Source organism: Salvia miltiorrhiza, chromosome 1, assembly GCF_028751815.1.
Source record: "Salvia miltiorrhiza cultivar Shanhuang (shh) chromosome 1, IMPLAD_Smil_shh, whole genome shotgun sequence".
Classification (NCBI taxonomy): Eukaryota; Viridiplantae; Streptophyta; class Magnoliopsida; order Lamiales; family Lamiaceae; genus Salvia; species Salvia miltiorrhiza.
The window spans coordinates 42,237,428-42,258,270 of record NC_080387.1 but is presented as its reverse complement, the minus strand read 5'-3'; the positions used below and the strand labels follow the sequence as shown (position 1 = coordinate 42,258,270).

At 35.3% G+C, this 20,843-nt stretch overlaps 1 protein-coding gene across 5 annotated transcripts; it reads right to left on the bottom strand.

The window, feature by feature from the left end:
- Positions 1-7,216: 7,216 nt before the first annotated feature.
- On the bottom strand, positions 7,217-16,952 carry LOC131025626 (uncharacterized). 5 transcript variants are annotated; one of them, XM_057955431.1, is made up of 4 exons: positions 16,657-16,839; positions 15,539-15,572; positions 14,088-14,182; positions 7,217-8,202 (listed from the first exon to the last, which is right to left on the bottom strand). In XM_057955431.1, the coding sequence occupies exon 4, from the start codon at positions 8,176-8,178 to the stop codon at positions 7,654-7,656; it is 525 nt and encodes a 174-aa protein (XP_057811414.1). In that variant the 5' UTR covers positions 8,179-8,202; positions 14,088-14,182; positions 15,539-15,572; positions 16,657-16,839; the 3' UTR covers positions 7,217-7,653. The 5 variants fall into 5 exon arrangements, with proteins under 5 accessions (XP_057811414.1, XP_057811421.1, XP_057811407.1 ...); XM_057955438.1 differs by lacking the exons at positions 14,088-14,182; positions 15,539-15,572 and adding an exon at positions 8,441-8,769 and having other exon boundaries at positions 16,657-16,851; XM_057955424.1 differs by lacking the exons at positions 14,088-14,182; positions 15,539-15,572 and having other exon boundaries at positions 16,657-16,952.
- Between the last annotated feature and the right edge of the window lie 3,891 nt (positions 16,953-20,843).

The following is a 20,843-nucleotide window of genomic DNA, read 5'->3' as shown; positions in this document are numbered from 1 at the left end:
ATTATTAAGAATGTGTTCGGTTAATCGGGCCAACCCACTCGGTTTTCGGGCCAACCCTATCGGGCTCGGGCTATTTTCGGTTCGGGCCTATTCGGGCTAAATTTTTTTCGGGCTTAAAAATTTTCAGCCCTAACCCACCTTTTTTATCGGTCTATTCGGGTCGACCCATCGGTTTCGGGCTTTTTTGACATCCCTACCAATGACCTTTGGCTTTAGGCATAAATCCCTTACCGCTTAACCAACACACGCACACAAGTTGTTTAGAGTATTGATAGTGGAGAAAAGGGTCTCATGTTAAATAGATTGTGGGTAAATAATGTAAGTTACAAATTGTAAAAATTATGGGTGGAGTAGTGTCCAAAAATAGGGTGTCCATAAATTTGGGGGATATACCAAAAAAGAAAAGTATGCATAAAATATGGGGGGAGGGGGACAGGGAGAGTAGTATTTAGTCTCTCAAAACACTTTAGTGGTAACAGAACATGTACCAAAGAAATACACACACTGACACTTATCAATGATATGAATTGATGTAAAAATAATATGAGCTTCTCCAACATCTTGAGTGTAAGTTGCTCATTCAATACTCTTAAATCCTATATTTTGCTTGTAGGTTGACCAAGATACATTCTTAGTATAAAGATATGTTCCTTAAATAAAGCTATCTTTTAGAAAAAATTTAGACCAATAAGGAAATTGTAATATATATATGGTGTGGTTCTAGAGAGAACTACATTATTTGTGAGAACGTGAGAAACAACAAATCTAATATATCCACTGTTAAAATTAATGCACTAAAAAATTAAAAAAATTGCTCCCTTCAGGATTTGAACTCAGGATCTGCATTCATCCAACAAGATGATGCATCAACCGTAGATCTTGATGATCGAATGGCTGAAAATGGTTCTCCGTTCTTCTTTTATTTAGTGATTCTTTCTTGAACCACTACTTATATATAGGTCATTAAAATCATCATAATGGTCACAAAATCATTCTTAATAAGAGAGAGAGCCATTTGCTTGATCAACTACAACAAGAACAAGTAATTACAGAAAATCTTTATATTCTTTGCCCTTTTCACCATTCACTTTCACTCTTCGATCAATAATGGTCTCAAAAATCTTATAAAATCTCTTTACCAACTATTTAAGCTTTCTATGGATGCCCTAAAGATCAAATCTCAATAACCCAAGACAAAAATTTGACAAATTAGGTATTCCCGTCAATTCATTCATCTCTTCCACCATTTGCTTAAACTCGGCTAAAAAACTTGTCTTTTTTTCTACCCTTATGATGCATCTTCGACTTTTGGGTCATTTGACCTTATTTTTTCTCTTCTTTGTGTTTGTTTGAGTCATCTAGGGGAGAAAACAGGTATTCAGGAGGAGGAAGCTCGGAAAAGGGCATATGCACGAAATATGATCAGAATGGGCATTACCGGAACAAAACTATCCAAGCTGTCAGAAATGAAACTCACCAGGAAGAGAGCTCAGGCGAAGTACCCATCAGAACCATTCGAAGCGCGGGAACCTCCGACGTGTACCACCTATTATGAGGCCAACCGAAGGAAGCAGCTGGTAAGGCCATGCCCGTCAACAGCAGTCAGCAGCTGAAGCTATATATGGAAAGACGCGTGGATGAGATCACCAGGAAGAGAGCTCGGTGAAGTACCCCTCAGAACCATTTGAAGCGCGAAAACCTTCGAAGTGTACCACCTGGTGTGTGGCCAACCGAAGAAAGCAGCTTCTAAGACCATGACAGCCAGACGCGGTTAGCACAGATGGGCTATATATGGAAAGACGCGTGGAGGATATTGCCTAGAAGATTCTGGCAAATTTTAGCAATGGAAGGATCTGGAATAATGTGGAATCAACCCCAAATTCGCTGGAGATCCATTATCAATCAAATAAATCAAGGATCAAGCTAAATATGGAAGGAAATCAGCTGCCAGATATGCTCTGCCGGCTAGAGTTTGACTGCTACCGAACTCTATTTAAAGACCATCATGTGTGGCTGGTAGAGAGGAGTTTTACATGCAGAAGTTTACACAACTCATAGACGAATTTTTACACTTGCACATCAGTTTTTAGTGCTCTTCTAGACTTAGACTTTTATTAGTTCACCAAGAAAATAATTTACTTTTAGTTCTTTTACATTTTTCGCATCAAACAATTTAGTTGCTTTTCGTATTTCAATTCTATTGTGACGAACAAAGCCAAGGTTGTTGCCTTAGGTATTGTTGATATTAAATATTTCCAATTTCCTTTCATTCTTGTGTTCATTCTATTTCGCATTTACGTTTTTTATTATGTGTGAGTAGTTCTTTTGGTAAGGTTAAAGGGTGGAAATAATTGTTGTCGATATGTAGAACTATTGTGAGGCATTTGTGCTTTCGGTTGAGTCTAGTAGTTCTAGATGGATCTGAGCCAAACCATGGACAGTAGGGGCCTAACGGGTGATCTCCGTTCGGTAAAAGGCTGTCCATGTCAAGCAAAGGCCAGGCATACTTGGGCGTGACAACCAGTATGCCCATGACCGAGTAGTTGCGAGCATCAACAAAAGATGTTGTAGATCCGGAAGGCGATGAAAGAATTGATGGGATACACTGTCCTCCCTCGATCTTAGGCTTCTCTAGTGACCATCCATCAACTGTATGGGCACAATAGAAACTTATGAATGCATGCAAACAGGTTACGAACGTTTAACGTTCAAATGGAATTGATAACATGTTCAATGTTCTCTGTTCTTTGAATATTTAGTGTTCTCCATTAAAATCTTCCCTATATATATATATATATATATATATGGGTGGGCTACCATGAGAACACATCTTAAAATAAGAAATAAGAGCAATTTTCAATGTATGGCTTTTATATAGAACACGTATGAATTCGCTGTATAAAGGTATGAATTGCGAAAAATAAATTTTTGCTACTTTTGGGATTCGAACTCAGGACCATGAATTCATCCAACAGAATGATGAATCAACCGTAGATCTTAATGATCTAAGGGCTACAAATGATTCTTATTTCATATCTTAAGAAATGTACTTATTTTAGCCCTCCCTATATATATATATATATAGGGGTGGGCTACCGTGAGAGCACATCTTAAAATAAGAAATAAGAACAATTTTTAATGTGTGAATTTTATATAGAACACGTATGAATTCGCTGTATAAAAATATGAATTGTGAAAAATAAATTTTTGCTACCTTTGGGATTCGAACTCAGGACCATAAATCCATCTAACAGGATTACGAATCAACCGTAGATCTTGATGATCTAACGGCTGAAAATGATTCTTATTTTATATCTTAAGAAATGCTCTTATTTTAGCCCTTCCATATATATATATATATATATATATATATATATATATATATATATATATAAGGCGGATGCCGCACCTTGCGCGTGTGAATGGGTGATATATATATCTTTGCTCAGCACGTGACTGTGTACCCCGAAAATGGAAGCTGCATGTCTTCTCTTGGTTTTCTCTTTCGTGTTCGTGTCTTATAATATATTTTTTACAATTCATATCTTTATACATCGAATTCATACGTGTTCAACATAAAATTCATACATTAAAAATTGCTCTTATTTCTTATTTTAAGATGTGTTCTCACGGTAGCCCACCCCTATATATATATATATATATATATATATATATATATATAGGGAAGGGCTAAAATAAGAGCATTTCTTAAGATATAAAATAAGAATCATTTTCAGCCCTTAGATCATCAAGATCTACGGTTGATTCGTAATCCTGTTGGATGAATTTATGGTCCTGAGTTCGAATCCCAAAGGTAGCAAAAATTTATTTTTCACAATTCAAACATTTAAACAGCGAATTCATACGTATTCTACATAAAATTCATACATTAAAAATTGATCTTATTTCTTATTTTAAGATGTGCTCTCACGGTAACCCACCCCTATATATATATATATATATATATATATATATATATATATATATATATATATATATATATATATAGGGGATGAATAAAATAAGTACAGATTTTAAGATACAAAATAAGAATCATTTTCAGCCCTTACATCATTAAAATCTACGGTTGATTCATCATCATGTTGGATGAATCCATGGTCCTGAGTTCGAATTCCAAAGATAACAAAAATTTATTTTTCACAATTCAGACTTTTATACAGCAAATTCATGCGTGTTCTACATAAAATTCATACATTTTTCCTAATTCTTAATTTCTTATTTTAAGAGGTGATCTCACAGTAGCCTTCCCCTATATATATATATATATATATATATATATATATATATATATATATATATGTGTGTGTGTGTGTGTGTGTGTGTGTGTGTGTGTGTGTGTGTGTGTGTGTATAGGGTTAGCTTCTATTGAGACCACTCCCCTTAGTCCCCTATATAGAGAACAAAGACCAAATCATGTGCGTCAATCTTGTTTAATCTAACGGTTCATATAATTTCCTGATTTGATTTTTCATGTAATTAAATATTGGTTGATTAAATCCACTGAAATCTGGGATCACGTTGAATAAATCCCGGAAATTCAGAAACTTCATGTTCTGGGACCTGATCCGTCAATGAACATAATATGCGAACATTATTATGTTCATTTGTGTTCCTAGAAAAATATCGACGAATATTAGTATGTTCATTTATTTTTCAACGAAAATTAGTATGTTCATTTATTTTTTTACAAACATATCAACGAACATTAGTATATTCATTGGTATGTTCTACGAACACTAGGTTCTGTGGATGCATTATTCACGTAACAGACTCTTCATCAAATTAATATTCCATAAATAAAATATTTGATTGCCTATATCTATGATAATTAACGAAAATATCAAATCTTCACCAGATGAGTCATCACCCTTGGATATACCAAGATCGACGCACAGGATTTGGTCTTCGTTCTTCGAATTTTTGATGGTCTGATGGTCTCCATAGAACTGTATATATATATATATATATATAGATATATATATATGGAAGACTAAAATAAGTACACTTCTTAAGATATAAAATAAAAATCATTTTCAGCCCTTAGATCATCAAGATCTACAGTTGATTCATCATCCTGTTGGATGAATTCATGGTCCTGAGTAGGGCTGACAATTTTCGACACAACACGAAAGCACGATACGAAACCGCACGAAATTAATGGGTTAGTGTCAAGCCTTATCAAGTTCGTGTCCTTATCGTGTCGACCTGATAAGGACCTAATAATTTTGTGACGGATTCATGTCGGATTCGTGTTGAGTTCGTGTCACTTGATAGAGTTAATATTATTATTTTTATTAAATATTTATTTTAAATTTCTAATTCTTTCTACACCTTAACCTTTAGGGTTTTGTGTTTAATTAGGTTTTTAATCAGATCGTGTTGTTATCGTATCATGTCGTGTTCGGGTTTGAGTGAATCGTGTCGGGTTCGTGTTCGTGTCGAGCACTTTCTTAACAGGTCGTGTTTAGATTTGGCCTTATTAGCTCGTGTCGATATCAGGTTGACCCGATAACGATCCAACACGCACGATTTGTCAGTCCTAGTCCTGAGTTCAAATCCCAAAGGTAGCAAAAATTTATTTTTCAAATTCATACCTTTATACAACGAATTCATACGTATTCTACATAAAATTCATACATTTTTCCTAGTTTTTATTTTTTATTTTAAGAGGTGGTCTCACGGTAGCCCTCCCATTTTGCAAATAAAATCACGAATAATTTCAAATTCGCGATTTTAATGTGACTTTTGAAGTGTGGCGAATTAAATCACCACCTTTCTATTTTTGCAATTTTCGTCCTAATTTTTTTTCCGCTGCTAGAGTGGTGAGCTGGAGCTTACGCGGCATACTAAAAACGAAGTCGTTTTATTGTTTGCCTAAACGACGTCGTTCTCTTCGATTTCAATCATTAAATTTTCCCAAATCCTGGAACTACACCTTAATTCCATTCTCTTCCTTCTTTTTGCTTATTCCAATCGCACCCTAATGTGAGAATACGCATAGCAAAGCCATGTCAACAAACTACAATAGTTCACAAAGCACAACGAGGTCTCATTCATATGCGTCGAATTCTAGTTCGATTCCACGACCAATCTAATACTTCTTTAGTTTTGAATTTCAAAAGCAAAATGTGTAAACTGTGAAATGGGTGAAATAGAATATTACCATGTGTTTGATTTAGAGGATGTTTGGCTAAGCTTATAAGCTCCTCAAAACAGCTTATAAGCTGTTTAGGGGCTTATAAGCTCCTTCAAAGTGTTTGATAAAATAAACTTTTAAACCGCTTATAAGTTCCAAGAGCTTATAAGCTCCCAAAAATATAAGTTCCTCTATCCCAACTTATTTTTTTATAATCTCATATTCAACAATCCTTTTATAAATATTTTTCAACTATAATTTATTATTTTCATCATATATCATTCAAATTTATTTTTCTTCGATTTTCTCTTTCTAAAAAAATATTTTCTCTCTAACTTATAAGCTCAATTATCCAAACACTTTAACAACTTATAATCTCTTAAAAATTATATCTTATAAGCTCTTGAAACATCTTATAAGCTCCAAGAACTTTTAAGCTATTTAAAGTAAGCTTAGCCAAACACCCTCTTAGATATTGGAATGGGTGAAATGGGAGAACCGGAGACAAAATGGGTGTTGGAGTTTTTACGGCAAAATGGGAGAAGTAAAAATTTCAGTATAGACAAAATGTTTGATTTTGATATATGGATATTTGATTTTGACGGCTAAAAATTGTTCATTCGAAAAAATTAGGTTTTGTTTTTTCAGCAGCTGTGAAATGGGAGAAAAAGAGAATTGCATTTTTAATTGTCTCAATATTTACAAAACACACGTTTTAATCTTATTCGGCAATTTATTACCTGGCGAAATAATCAACATAAGCTCCAACTCAACAATCCAACGATCGAAAAAAATTGAGGGGATGAAATTGCAAAAATTAAAAAATTTATAACTTAATTCGCCACACTTCAAAAGTAACATTAAAATTGCGAATTTGAAATTGTTCGTGATTTTATTTGCAAAAACCCCTATATAATAATCCATGAATAGCATCTACATGCTACAGCACCAACAGTTCGATCATTATACATAATCAATCAGATTCAATCTTACAAATTCAAACTTTGTACTCTTAAAATAGCATCTACAGACTACAGCACCAACAGAACCTAACCATCATGAGTAATGATCTTTCTCTTCACATTTTCAAATAAAGCGGTCAATTCGCAACAAAACTAGTGAACAACCAACATTATTTAATACAAGCCTAAAAGGCCCTCTCATCTGGCAATAAAACTAGTTCAAAAATTTCAAAATGTAAGTAGGAAAGGCTGAACTTGGTGATGAACTTATTCAAAGTTTTGTGGCAATTTCAGCAATGAAGGAGCCACTCTTCCAAGATTTCCTAATAGAATCACAGTTAAGAATCATGAGAGAATAACAACCATGGAAACGTAGGAGTCATCCATAACCTAAAACATGGCTCCTGGTATGAATTTCCAAAATGTATCCAACCCATCCAAACCTTGCATTGGCCACTCACGAACGAGTGTTTCAAGCATATCCAAGGAAACCATAAAATATTTTATGGTGACTGAATATTTGGTGCTGAGTAGCTAGTTGCCGTGACCGACTTGCTGCCTAACTGTGCGAGCACAATCTGCAAAATCTTTGACCAATTGCGCACATTTCAGAGGGTCCTTGATATGTTCCTTGTAGCAATTCAAACATGCATTCTTCTCGTCAAGACACGGCATGGGCATGCGATGTGGAAGCTTGAACTCTTTATCATGAAGATCCTTTGCTCTTTCAGTGACCTCTTGTAACATGTTCTCCTCCTGCTTATGCAACCTCTCCACGACTTTCTCGCTCTCCTCAAGGACAGAACGGATGGCCTCTAACTCTGGATTTGGAGCTTTATGAGAAGGTGGTGGCGGTGGCAGGTAAAGAGGAGGCTGAATTGGCCATGCAGTTGAAGAAGGGCCTCTGAGTGCCTCTGCATCATCAAGAACCTGTTTTGCTTGTGGTTCTTGGGAAATTTTCGGTCTTGGCTTCCTGGTTTTCTTCTTTACATCCACACCATCATCGAGAAGTTTTTTCACTAAGTTGCTGCTGATCTGAACTGTGAATGATTCATCCATGACACCAGCTGTTTTCTATATCTCCTGAAATATTTACAAGATTTATTCCAACAAGCCGAATAAACATATGGAAATTAAATTTTCATTTATGGTACAGTACCAAAGGTGACAAGATTTGACATTATCAAAGTAAACTACTTTGCATATCAGATACTTAGTTCCACCTAAGGTTTTACTGTCCAAACTTGAGAATGGTTTAACAAATTCCAAGAATGATATCAACCAAAATGACTAATCGCAAGCACATGGTAGATTTTTTCACCATAATCACGTCAGAAAAGCACAAAATGTCAACTTTCTCGTGTCACCTTCTTCGTTAGCCCTCTTTCTGCATATAATATTCACACTTTTACTTCAATAAATTGTCAGCAACTTCTGCTGACGAAAATTCTCTAATACTCTACTTCCATACAATCACTTCCACTTTGTTTCAGTTCTCCTTAAAGATAAAAAGGATCCTACTAACAAAAACATAAAGGACTTGATAGAACATCTGACATTAGCAGCACAGGCCACAGGCAGATAGTCATCTGAAATGAAGTAACATAATTTTGACTACAGAGTGGAGATCTACACAAGAAACAGGAGCGCCTGACAATAAAAAAGATTGTTGTGAGTTGCTCTAGCAACAACGAATTAAAATTATGAAACAAAGATAGTAAGAGCATCCAGTACAATTCTCGCCCAATTACAAAGTAAAGTTCAGAAACATATATGCAGCCAAAATTGTTTAGTCTAGTTCAGTCTGACCCCAAGAATAGTAAAAAGAAGGGTAAGGTACATGGTCAAACCAATACTACATTGCTGACTATTCAAATTGCAGTCGTATATTTTGCAGATATCCTATAAAAAATCCACAGCTATAATAGTAATTATTTTCAGAGCTTCCAGACACAAAACTGAAGTGGATAGTCTCTTTAGTGACACATTCATAGCCATATATAACTGGGAACAAAGACATCGAGATAGCACACCAGGAAACATCATATAAGTCGTAATAAAGCAGATCCAATTTTTAGAACACTGACAGCTGAAGACATGAGAAGTTTAGCATCAACTTTTAACTTGATATGATTTTTCCACAGCATGTCTTCCAGAAATCCTTCAGTGGATGAGAAATACTAAAACTTAGGTTAAGATGCATAACTCTAGGAACAATTGAAGATGCATACCTTAAGATTTGCACCAAATCAATGAGCTCTATCCTAACTTCTAAGAACCTACATTTCTCCAATGATTTCAAAGACCCATAAGTGATCGCAATGTTTATTTATTGACACAATCATAAGAATAGTTATTCAACTGTGTATTAACATTTTCTTAATAGAATTCTATAAAAAAGTATATTAATGGTTCTCAAGGCCTTCAATGAGAATACCTAAGGTAGCATCAGTTGATGTTACAAGATGTAACATTTGTAAATATTTCAGGCCTAAACAAGACATACTCGGCTAACAGCAAAATACTTGACAAAGAAAACAATATTTATGGGTTGTTTCCAATTATTGAATATACATCTTTCTGGAGAGCAGCTTTTTATTATTATACACGACAAGATTCAAAGGCAACCCGTTGCTCACGTAGGTCACTAAAGAAGAACCAATAGCTATAACTGTGGGAGAATAAATATTACTAGTATTACCAGCAACGCTTATTTAGCTCAACATTTGTTTCAGCATTAGATAAAAAAAGCTTACGATGGAAGAAACTCTAGATAAATTAACAAATCATTAGCGTATTTCAGAATGGTTGCAACACCTTAGTTCAACAAAACTACAAGACAACGTCATTTTAGTCACCTGTGGCAAAGGAAGATCAGAGGATTCTTTATAGGTCTAAACCTAATCAAACCCATCTAATTTGGAAATATACCTTACTTAAAGATGACAAGTGCAAGGAATCAATCATACTATTAGAAATCTGCAGTACATCTCAAACACAAAGACACGAGGTTTGTAGCAGAAGTGATAGATACCTCGTACCAGAAAAATTGACAACTCAGATTGCCTGCAAGGATGAGTATCTACGGCTTGCTGACATATCTAGTGATTATATTCAAATGCCTTTCTGATTAAAAGATATAGTTACCTAACTAGCAATCAGATTCTCTTCGAAACCATATATTGGACATACTTATAGTGTGAAGAAGAAACATTATGAAACTGTGAACATGAATAAAATGATATTATACTTCAAATTGCTATAGAATAACAGCATCACTGTGCATATGATTAAGTCTAAACAAAAAACTACTCCCTCCATCCCTCAAACATCTTCCCAGTGGAGGATGGTACGGATTTTAATAAAAGTTGTGCATTTGATAGGGCTGTGCATTTGGTCCGGACCGAACCGAACTTCTGAAAAATATGGAACCGACCCGAACCAATCAGATTAGGAAAACCGCCCCAAAACCGACCGAAACCGATGCTCGGACCAATCGGTTTCGTTCCGGACCGGCAGATTCTGGCAGAAGGCGAAAATGCCATATCATAAGGAGAAATTTGATTATATGCCGCCCCAAATCGTTCATATATAAAGCCCTAAACCATTCATATATACAATAATCATTCATATTCATATCATATATACAGTCAATCATAAGAAGTGAGAGATTTGAGAAGAAATTCGAATACAGCCCTAAGAAGTGATTTGAATACAGCCAATGATAAGAAGTGAGAGATTTGAGAAGAGATTTGCCAATCATAAGAAGAAATTCGAATACATCCCTAAGTTCTAAGTTTTTAACCTGAGACTGAGAGATTTGAGAAGTGAGTCTGACGGAGGGGGGACGATGCCAGACGGAGTGAGTCTGGGCCAGGTCACCAGAGGAAGGATGCGAGCCGCGAGTGACGGAGTGGGTCTGCTGGACTAGACAGAGGACGCCGGACACAAGCGGTGTACGACGCTGGAGAGGGAACGACGTCGGATGCCGGACCGAGAGAAAAGATAACATGAGAGACAAAGTTGAGAGCGGTGAGAGGGTAGGGCTATGCTGAGGCAGATTAGAATTTTAATTAGATTTGGGTTTGTGTGATAAAGAAAACAAAAATTTAAATTATAAATGAAAATAAAAAAAATATATTTATTTATTAAATATAGTCAGTTCGGTTCGGTTTTGGCGGGTTAGGGTAGCTCAGAACCGAAACCGAACCGACAATATTTCGGTCTTTATTTTTGGAACCACCCCGGACCGATTTCTACTGGCAGACCGCCCCGAACTGACCGAACCGACCGGTCCGGTTCGACGGTTTTGTTCCGGTTCTGCTCACCCCTAGTATTTGATGAGTGAAAAATGGGTCCCACAAAAGGTGAAAATTGTAAAGGTAATTATTAGTGGAATTGTATCTACAAATAGATTAAGAAGATGTTTTGGGGACGGACTAAAATAGAAAGAAAGTAAAATGTTTGAGGGACGGATGGAGTATAATTTAGTACTCCCTTCATGACTTCATCCCATTTGACTTGGCCGGTATTCCTTTTCGAGTTGTCCCACTTGCTTGGCTTGTTTCCTTTTTAGGTAATCAATTTACACTATATTAAATTGGGCCACAAATTTACACTACAATCTTACTCTTATAAATAACCGTGCTGAAAATAACTAGGCCAAGTGAAGTGGGACAGAGGCAGTATTTCTTTTGAATCTTTAGTTCAGGAGATAAGCAACAGTGGTTTCTCCATATTCATACTTGAAGAGTACTTTATTGTCTACTTAAGTTTTAGACGTATAGGTCCCTTAATTAATTGGCAAATGACTGGAAAATCTTGGGGACTTTCCACCCATGACCCATCAAACACAGATAATTGACCACTTAGGTAGCAGGTCATATCAAATTTCTGTATGAATCTTTGCATGTTAAATGATTCTGAACTTCATAATTTGTATACCTCCATGAAAAATTGCCACCACCTTTGTTGATTTTTTACCCTTCAATTAATTGTTATCGATGGCAGATGGCGATCAGGCCCAACAACCGCCATAAGGCTATGGCGGGTTATGGCGGGAGCATGGCAGATTAATAAAATAATAATATATATAATTATATATATACAAATTACGAAATTAAAGGATGCAAAATACATAATATCATAGAAAACTTGATATCCAAAGTTCAAGCATAAAACATAGATAGATAATAATGTCTAATACGAAATAAAATGCTAGTCCTCCTCATCAACATCCACATAGTCATCTTCTTATTCATCATCTAAAGGAGCAAAACCCTTCATCCTCTTCTCCTAAGGATTCCTCATCAATCTCATCGAGTTCATTTTCAAATTCTTCATCTTCAAGCACCATCTCTAACCCTTTCCCTTTTGATCTTGAAGATGTGGAAGTGATTGTGCTTTTCTTAGAATATCTAACACTACTAGCTCTAGAATTAGCACCAAGTGAAGTTGATGACCTTTTTCTTTTCCCCGTGGTGGTACGCTAGTACGTAATAGGCTCTCCAACCCCCGAAGCCTCATAAACAGAGTCCCAATTAAGTGAATCATTAACCAAAAAAAAAAACAATCTGCCGTTCTAAATTTTAAAAAAATTAAAAAAAGTAAAAAAATCAATATGCAGATTCTGCACTAAACAATATTTTATACTGAGTATGAAAAAAATCTACAGTTGTAAATTTATTAAAAAAAATACAGTAAACAGTTCAAAATTTAAAATAAAAACCAAAAAATGTATGAAAAATACCAAAAGTAACAATATTTTAGAAGAAATAAAGAATAGACTCTGAAAAATGCGAAAGAAGTAAAATTAAAAATAAAACAGCACCTGCCGGAGGTCACCGGCGCTATGGGTCCCCGGTGCTATGGGAGCTCTTGACGGTTTCAAGAAAGAGGTGCCTAGGTTATGAGGGCTGCTATGATTTTTTTCTACTCCTAAAAACCCTAATTTTAATTGGTCAACTGGTTTACCGACCCATAAAACAAGTTTTGGGTTAAAAATCCGCCATATCCCACCATAACCGCCATGGCAGATATGGCAGCCGCCACAACCCGCCATGGCAAAACTGCCATGCCATAGGATTTTCATGGCGGTTTACTCTGAAACCGCCACCGCCATCTGCCATATCCCCTCCATGGCAGAAATTTGACAACACTGCCTTCAAATATATTCTCATAGTTCATAAGGATTGGCAGATAAAAGCAGAGTTGAAGATGGCTATTCCAAATTCGAATTTACTAGTTGAATTATAAAAAAATATTTAGAACCAATTATTCTTCTATATGCCAACTATGTAAATGTAAAGTGAAAGTTTCACTCATAATTAGTCTCCCACGCAGATAAATGATAAAGAAAACATAATAACTCGAGTACAACTATACTTCCCTATGCTAGCCAATCTAAGAGGAAATGTAGGATTATCTGTGCTTTCATACAATTTTATAACGCACGGTTACTATGATAAATGTAGCCAAAACCTCTTTGCTTACCCAAAAATTATACGAGCATTTTATAACTTTCTAACCTCTCCTAATTGGGGGTACCTATCTTTATATAATACACAGATACCTCTTGTAATTCAAAATAAAAATAAAAATGGGTACCTACCTTACCAAAACAAGCACAAAATTCTCCCAACACCAAACCATACCAAACTACCAACAATATCATCCAAAAGTTAGATTTACTGTGCTAGAAAAACATAAATGGTTTCACAGCGTTATATATACACACATATAGATGAGAAAAAATGATATAATAATGCAATCTAAAACAATACTGCAATTATCACATCACCATAATTTATTCTAGTTTAAGTTTATCATAGTAAAATTCATTCAAAGCTAATAATACCCAAGGGTTTCACGCCCCATTTCTTGAAACATGCAATACCAAATGAAAATAGTGAGTTCCAACCAACATAAAAACAAAGACCCCTAGAAGTTTGCAATTAGTCGAAACTTACTTCATCAGATTCCATTCGTTCAACTTTTCTTTCTCCTTTGATTTACCTCTGTTTAGGATTTCAACAGGACCACTATGGATGAAGAAGCCATTCTCCTAATCAGACCAGTGTTGTCAAATTTCCGCCATGGCGGGGATATGGCGGATGGCGGTGGCGGTTTCAGAGTAAACCGCCATGAAAATCCTATGGCATGGCAGTTTTGCTATGGCAGGTTATGGCGGCCGCCATATCGATGGCGCCATGGCGGTTATGGCGGGATATGGCGGATTTTTAATCCACAACTTGTTTTATGGGTCAGTAAACCCGTTAACCCGACCCATTGACCCGTTGACCAATTAAAATTAGGCTTTTTAGGAGTAGAAAAAAATCATAGCAGCCCTCATTACCTAGGTGCCTCTTTCTGGAAACCCTCAAGAGCTCCCATAGCACTAGCAACCACCGGTGACCTCCGGCAGGTGCTGACTTTGAGGCCATGCTACATTCTTCTCATGGGATATCCCATACACACATTCGGGATGAGGATCCCTTGACCATCAGGAAAGTAATACTCACCAATTCTTGAAAAGACAAGAAAAACTTCCTTACACTTTATAAGCAGGACACTTACATCCTCGGCTCATTTAGAACAGAACTCCTTTTATTCTTTATTTCTTCTAAAATATTATTACTTTTGAAATGTTTACTGTATTTTTTGAATAAATTTACAACTGCAGATGTCTTTTTTTTTTTTTTTTTTTTAAATTTCATACTCAGTATAAAATACTTCAGTGCAGAATCTGCAGATTGATTTTTTACTTTTTTTTTTCCAATTTAGAATGGCAGATTGTTTTTTTTTTTTACATGTTAATGATTCACCTAATTGGGACACCGTTTAAGAGGCTTCGGCGGTTAGAGAGCCTATAACTTATACTAGGTGTACCACCATGGGGAAAAGAAAAAAGTCATCAACTTCACTTGGTGCTAATTCTAGAGCTAGTAGTGTTAGATCTTCTAAGAAATGACAATCACTTCCACATCTTCAAGATCAAAAGGGAAAGGGTTAGATATGGTGCTTGAAGATGAAGAATTTGAAAATGAACTCGATGAGATTGATGAGGAATCTGAAGATGACTATGTGGATGTTGATGAGGACTGAGGAGGACTAGCATTTTATTTCTTATTAGACATTACTATCTATTTATGTTTTATGCTTGAAGCCTTGAACTTATTATTGCATTTTGTTATGTTTGAACTTAGAATTTTGTGTTATGTTTGAACTTAGGATATCAAGTTTTCTATGCTATTATGTATTTTGCATCCTTTAATTTCATAATTTGTATATATATATAATTATATATATTATTATTTTAATAATCCGCCAAACGTCTGCCATAACCCGCCATGGCACCCGCCATAGCCTTATGGCGGTTTTCGGGCCTGACCGCCATGGACCGCCATCCGCCATCGATAACATTGAATCAGACATCCCCAATCTCTAAGTACGTTCTGGAATATTACCATTAACCAATAATTGGAGTTAGCAGCTGTATATTCTCACAGCCCCTCGAGAAAAAGTCCCAAATAGTACTCGGTCAAGCTATATAAACCTCAACCCTGGTTGAAGAAAATGTGTCTAGCGTGATTGTGTTGTTCTGTTGAAAAGAAAATTCATCATAGCCCAAGGCTACATTGTATTTGTGTATGCCAAATTCTAAGACAAGACAATCTAGCAGTGTGCCACTGGGAAAAGTTGAAACCAATTCCAGAGAATTGCAGCAAAACCAACTTAGAAGATAAAATAAGTTAGCTGCCATAAATCAAGCCTTATACTTCTCGCAACACTAAATTGCTTAAGAGTACTTGCACAGCCATAAAGTTAGCAAACAATTTCAGAGGAAGTAATATTAAAGAATGAGAATGATTGAAAGGGCATAGAATAACTATGGAGTTAAGCCAATCTTGATGGTAACGATAAACCAACAGAATTTCTTCCAGTTATTCTACAGATGCATTTCTTTATATAGATTTACAAACACATAGTGTGACTGTATGTGTGTGAGCTTGTGTGCATTTGTTGTGTGTGTGTGTGCGAATCTCACTAATGCCTTTTAGGTCAAGCCTGTCACACCTAATATTTCATGTTTGATTTACCTCTGCTGTGTGGTGATCAAACACTAAAATCTCCCAGCACCAAACCAAATTGCCAACAATATCAGCCAAAGGTTATATTAAATGTGCTAGAAAAACATAAATGTTACCACTGCATTATCTATATACACAGATAGATGAGAAAGACAGCAAATGCAATCTATAATTGGAATCATTACATCGCCAGAATTTATTCTAATTTAGGTTTATCAGATTAAAATTCCCTCGCCGCCAATGCCCGTTTGACGCCCCATTTCTCGATTACAACATGTAATACCGATCAAAATGACGAATTCCTCTCGACATAAAATACAGAGACACCTTGAAGTTTCTAATTAGTCGAATCTTATTTCGTCGGATTCCATTCCTTCAATTTTTCTTTTTCATTTTATTAAATTCTATTTAGGATTTCAACAGAACCATCAAGGAAGCGGAGGAGTACCTTCAACACCAGGCGAGCAATTATACCGATCTTCTTCCTCCTTCGACCAGCGGCGGCGTGCCGGGGTAGAGTGGCCTGCAAGTTTAGTTGTGCTGCCGACTGTATTAAGACTTCTCTTCTTTTATCAATTTAAGGAAAAACCAAAAAAGATTTTAAAAGAAAAACGAATGAAGGAACGGAGATGTCACGCTCTCTAGATTGAATTCGAAATATTTTACAGTCCCATAAAAATATAATTTGTCGTCTTTATTTTATTTTATTTTTTCTAATTTATCAGTTTAACTTTTTCAATTGTCACTTTTTGATAGTTTTTTTTCCCCCCATTTTAAAAAATTGAAATGGAAGAAAGTACATCCTTTATTGTAAAAAGATACTCCTATGATTTATTAAAAAGGATTTTGACAAATAAAATTACGAATTGTTTTGAAATTGATATTTTAACGTGACTTTTGAAGCGTAGCGATTTAAATCACCATTTTTAAATTTTTTTAATTTCGTCCCCAACTTTTTCTACCAGATTGTTGAGTTCGAGTTTACGTGGATTAGTTCGTCACGTAATATTCATGTTACAACGTCGTTTGCAATAAAATCGCTAAATATTAAAAATTATGATACAGATATAGGATAGTAAGATACAGTCCATTTATAATTTAAGGAAAATTTTTATTGAAATTATACGGAAGGCGTTGTTTATGAATTAGTAAAAACGAAGTCGTTTTTTCTGATTCATATAGGCTCCAATTAAGCATTTTGGCAACCGGAAAAAAAAAAATGGAGGGAGAGGCGGGGGGAGGTGGGACAAAATTGCAAAATTTACAAGGTGGTGATTTAATTCACCACACTTCAAAAGTTACGTTAAAATTATAATTTTGAAATAGTTCGTGATATTATTTGTCAAAACCACTTATTAAAAAGTAGTTCGAACTTTAAGTTTATTATGATTTTTAGCCGAATTTATAAATATTATAAATATAGCCTCAAATAAGATGTCCGAATCAAAATTACAACTACAACTACCTGAGGATGACGTGTCTCACTGGAAGCTAACTTGGTATTTAAAATAAATAGTGTAATTTTAAAATGTCCAAATTGAAATAGGATAAATAAAAACTATCAACTAAAAAATAGACATAAAAACTTAAAAAATAACCACAATAACTATTCTACTCCTGCAATTCACAATAAATCTATGTTTTGGTTGTGAATTTAACTTTAAAACTCGAATTTATAATCAATATTATTCCTAATTGTAAATTCTAACTTTAAAACTCAAATTCACAGCTAAGATTTTTTCTAATTGTGAATTATAGCTTAAAAACTTGAATTCACAATCAATCTATATTTAAGTTGTGAATTTAGCTTTAAAATTCAAATTCACAATCAAAACTATTGCTAATTGTGAATTCTATCTTTAAAACTCGAATTCACAACTTATATATCTAATTGTGAATCCTAGCTTTAAAACTCGAATTTACAACTTATCTAATTATGAATTTATCATACTAGTTGTAAATTTAAGAACAACAACAATAAAAACTCGATTAAATCACATTTAATTACAAAAAATATAATTATTTTAAATATTAAATCTGAATATCGATTGATAATCAATAACAAAACAACACGTAATATACAAAAATCACACAGTTTGCAACACCAATACTCAAATTCTAGATTTCTTTATTGGGCCATTTTGTCGAACAATTGACGGACATTTGTATTCTTATATTTACATTGACGATGAAGCGCGGTCTGTTGGTAAGACGCTTCCCCTCCAACCAATAGGTCGGGGGTTCGAGTCACCCTAGGAGCTAGAGTGTGAGTGGATTTTTTCCTTTCTTTGGTTGTAACAAATTTTAAAAAATATTTACATTGCCGCGGCCTACGCTACCAGCAAACGGCGGCTCCGCCGACTTTTAGGGATGCGAAGGTGGACACTGCAAGGCTGGAGTCGAGGGTGGAAAAGAAAGATATATCAGTGGATGAGGGAGAAAGAGAGAGAGAAGGAGAGTAAGAAGAAAGTGAAAAATTAGCTTATTTTTATACACCCATACCATATTCGTTCAAATTTCAATTATTCGAATAATCAGATTGAAATACGTGCATTATTTATATAAAAAAATGATATATGATATTTGTTGCGACAATACTATCTTATAAAATGGTCCTACCAAAATTTCTTTCAAAAGTCTTAGCAGGGACATGATCACTAATTTCTTAGCAACAAATACCGCAACTAACACGGTGCAATTGTAGCAAATAATCAGTAACCGAGTATCGTATCCACAGGGACTGACACAACGAAATCACTCTAGCTATCTCCTAAACAAACTATAACAGTAGACAGGCAAACCAAAGTAGAGATTTGATTAGCACTAAATTCAAATAACAACAAATAAAATAAGGTAAAAACTCAAATAATAAAAGACTCTGACCCTAGGGATGTAATTTTACTAATCAACTACATGCATTTAATCTATTGATTCAATTACCAATTTAATCCAACCCTGATGAGAGATCACAGAACTATTCACAAGCTTCTCTAACGAACACCTATGAAAGTAGATTAATTTACCCCCCTTCACATTCAAGACTCCAAGGAATAAATTAACTCCCAAGCGTACACAAGGAATAGCTCCCTATAGTTTCACATATCACATTCAAGTGTCAAGGCTACTACTATAACATGCATTCCTGAATCGGCTGAACAATTATCGCATTCAAGACTCAAACTGAACAACTTGACATGTAAATTATTGGCCAAATAATTCACAAGAAATTAAGCACCAGAAATCATGAATCATAAGTTGGAAGGCAAATTGATATCAATAAATCAAAAACACATAATTAATTAGCTATGTACAAACCCTAGGTTCAGAATAAAAGAACTAGCCAGACATAATAAAATCAAACATAAACATAATTAAAAAGAACGCAATTGTAAAAACGAATTGTATAAAAACTGAATGAAAACTGAAGTAGCGGCTTGAATCTTCGATCTTGATCCAAGCCTTGAAAACTAAAAAGCTAAAAAAATATTCTAAAGCTAAAAAAAACTGAAAATATAAATGTTCAGATGTTCGGAGATGATGAATAGGTCAAAAGATGACCTATTTATAAGCTTCAGATTTCCTTCGGATCACCATGGAAGTTGCCATGCAAAGTAGAATTCTAAAGGTAATAGAATCGTGTAAAATAAGGCAACTTTCCAGTTGGATGCGCGCTCCGGAAAATACTCCAACTCTTGCCGAATTCGCAGCTTCTCGCCAGAGGAACGGATGTTACCCTGGAAACGGTTCGCGCTAGAGAAATGACGATTTCTCTGCTATCGCCAGAGGAATGGGTTGCCAGCGGAATGGCGATTTCTCTGGCTTCTCGATTCCGCTGTAATGGACTCTTGCTTGGCTGCTCTGACTATTGACTCCTCTGGTGATGACTTCGCTACACTAGCTTCTTGATTTCGCTGACTCCAGAGAAATGATGATTTCTCTGACTCCAGAGAAATGGTGATTTCTCTGGCGTTTGATTCCTCTGCACTTATGATTCCAGCAGCGAAGTGATTTCTCTGGCGCTTCCTCGCTCGCTTCGATTCCTCTGGCGCTTCTTTGCTCTGGTGAGTTGATTTCTCTGACGCCAGAAGAATGGTGATTTCTCTGCTCTGGAGATGTCGGTTTCTCTGCTCTGGAGACCAGAACACCTAGAAAACGCCAAATTCATCCAAAATTCTCCAAAACTGCATTCTTCCATCTCGAAAGCCTAAATCTCTTGCAAAGCATAAAATACACCATAAAACACACCAATTTCCAGAGGATTATCTTAAAACACGCACCTTCAAACCCTTAAAAATAGAGTAAATTAAGCATAAATCAGGACACGACGTTCGCTGCGATGATGCGCACAACTCGAGACAATTGAATTTTACTTAGTATTATACGTACATTGTGCTTGACTATCTCTAAGTTGATATTGTTTTGAGGTTAAATGTTGTTAGAACATGGTGGTTAACATAAGTAAATTTGGTTTACAAGTTCTGTCCTCGAATTTTCAAGTTGTTTAGTTAAAATGGTTCCTAATTTTGTGTAAAGATTTCATCTATATAGTTCATTTATTTTTATTTTATTTTTCGCATTTTTTGGACGTGGTATATCTCAAACCCTATCTTATCTCTTAAGTTTTTGATTTAACCA

Bases quoted from the DNA above. Each gene is read 5' to 3' on its own strand.
- LOC131025626 (XM_057955424.1), bottom strand. From the start codon at position 8,178: ATGGATGAATCATTCACAGTTCAGATCAGCAGCAACTTAGTGAAAAAA.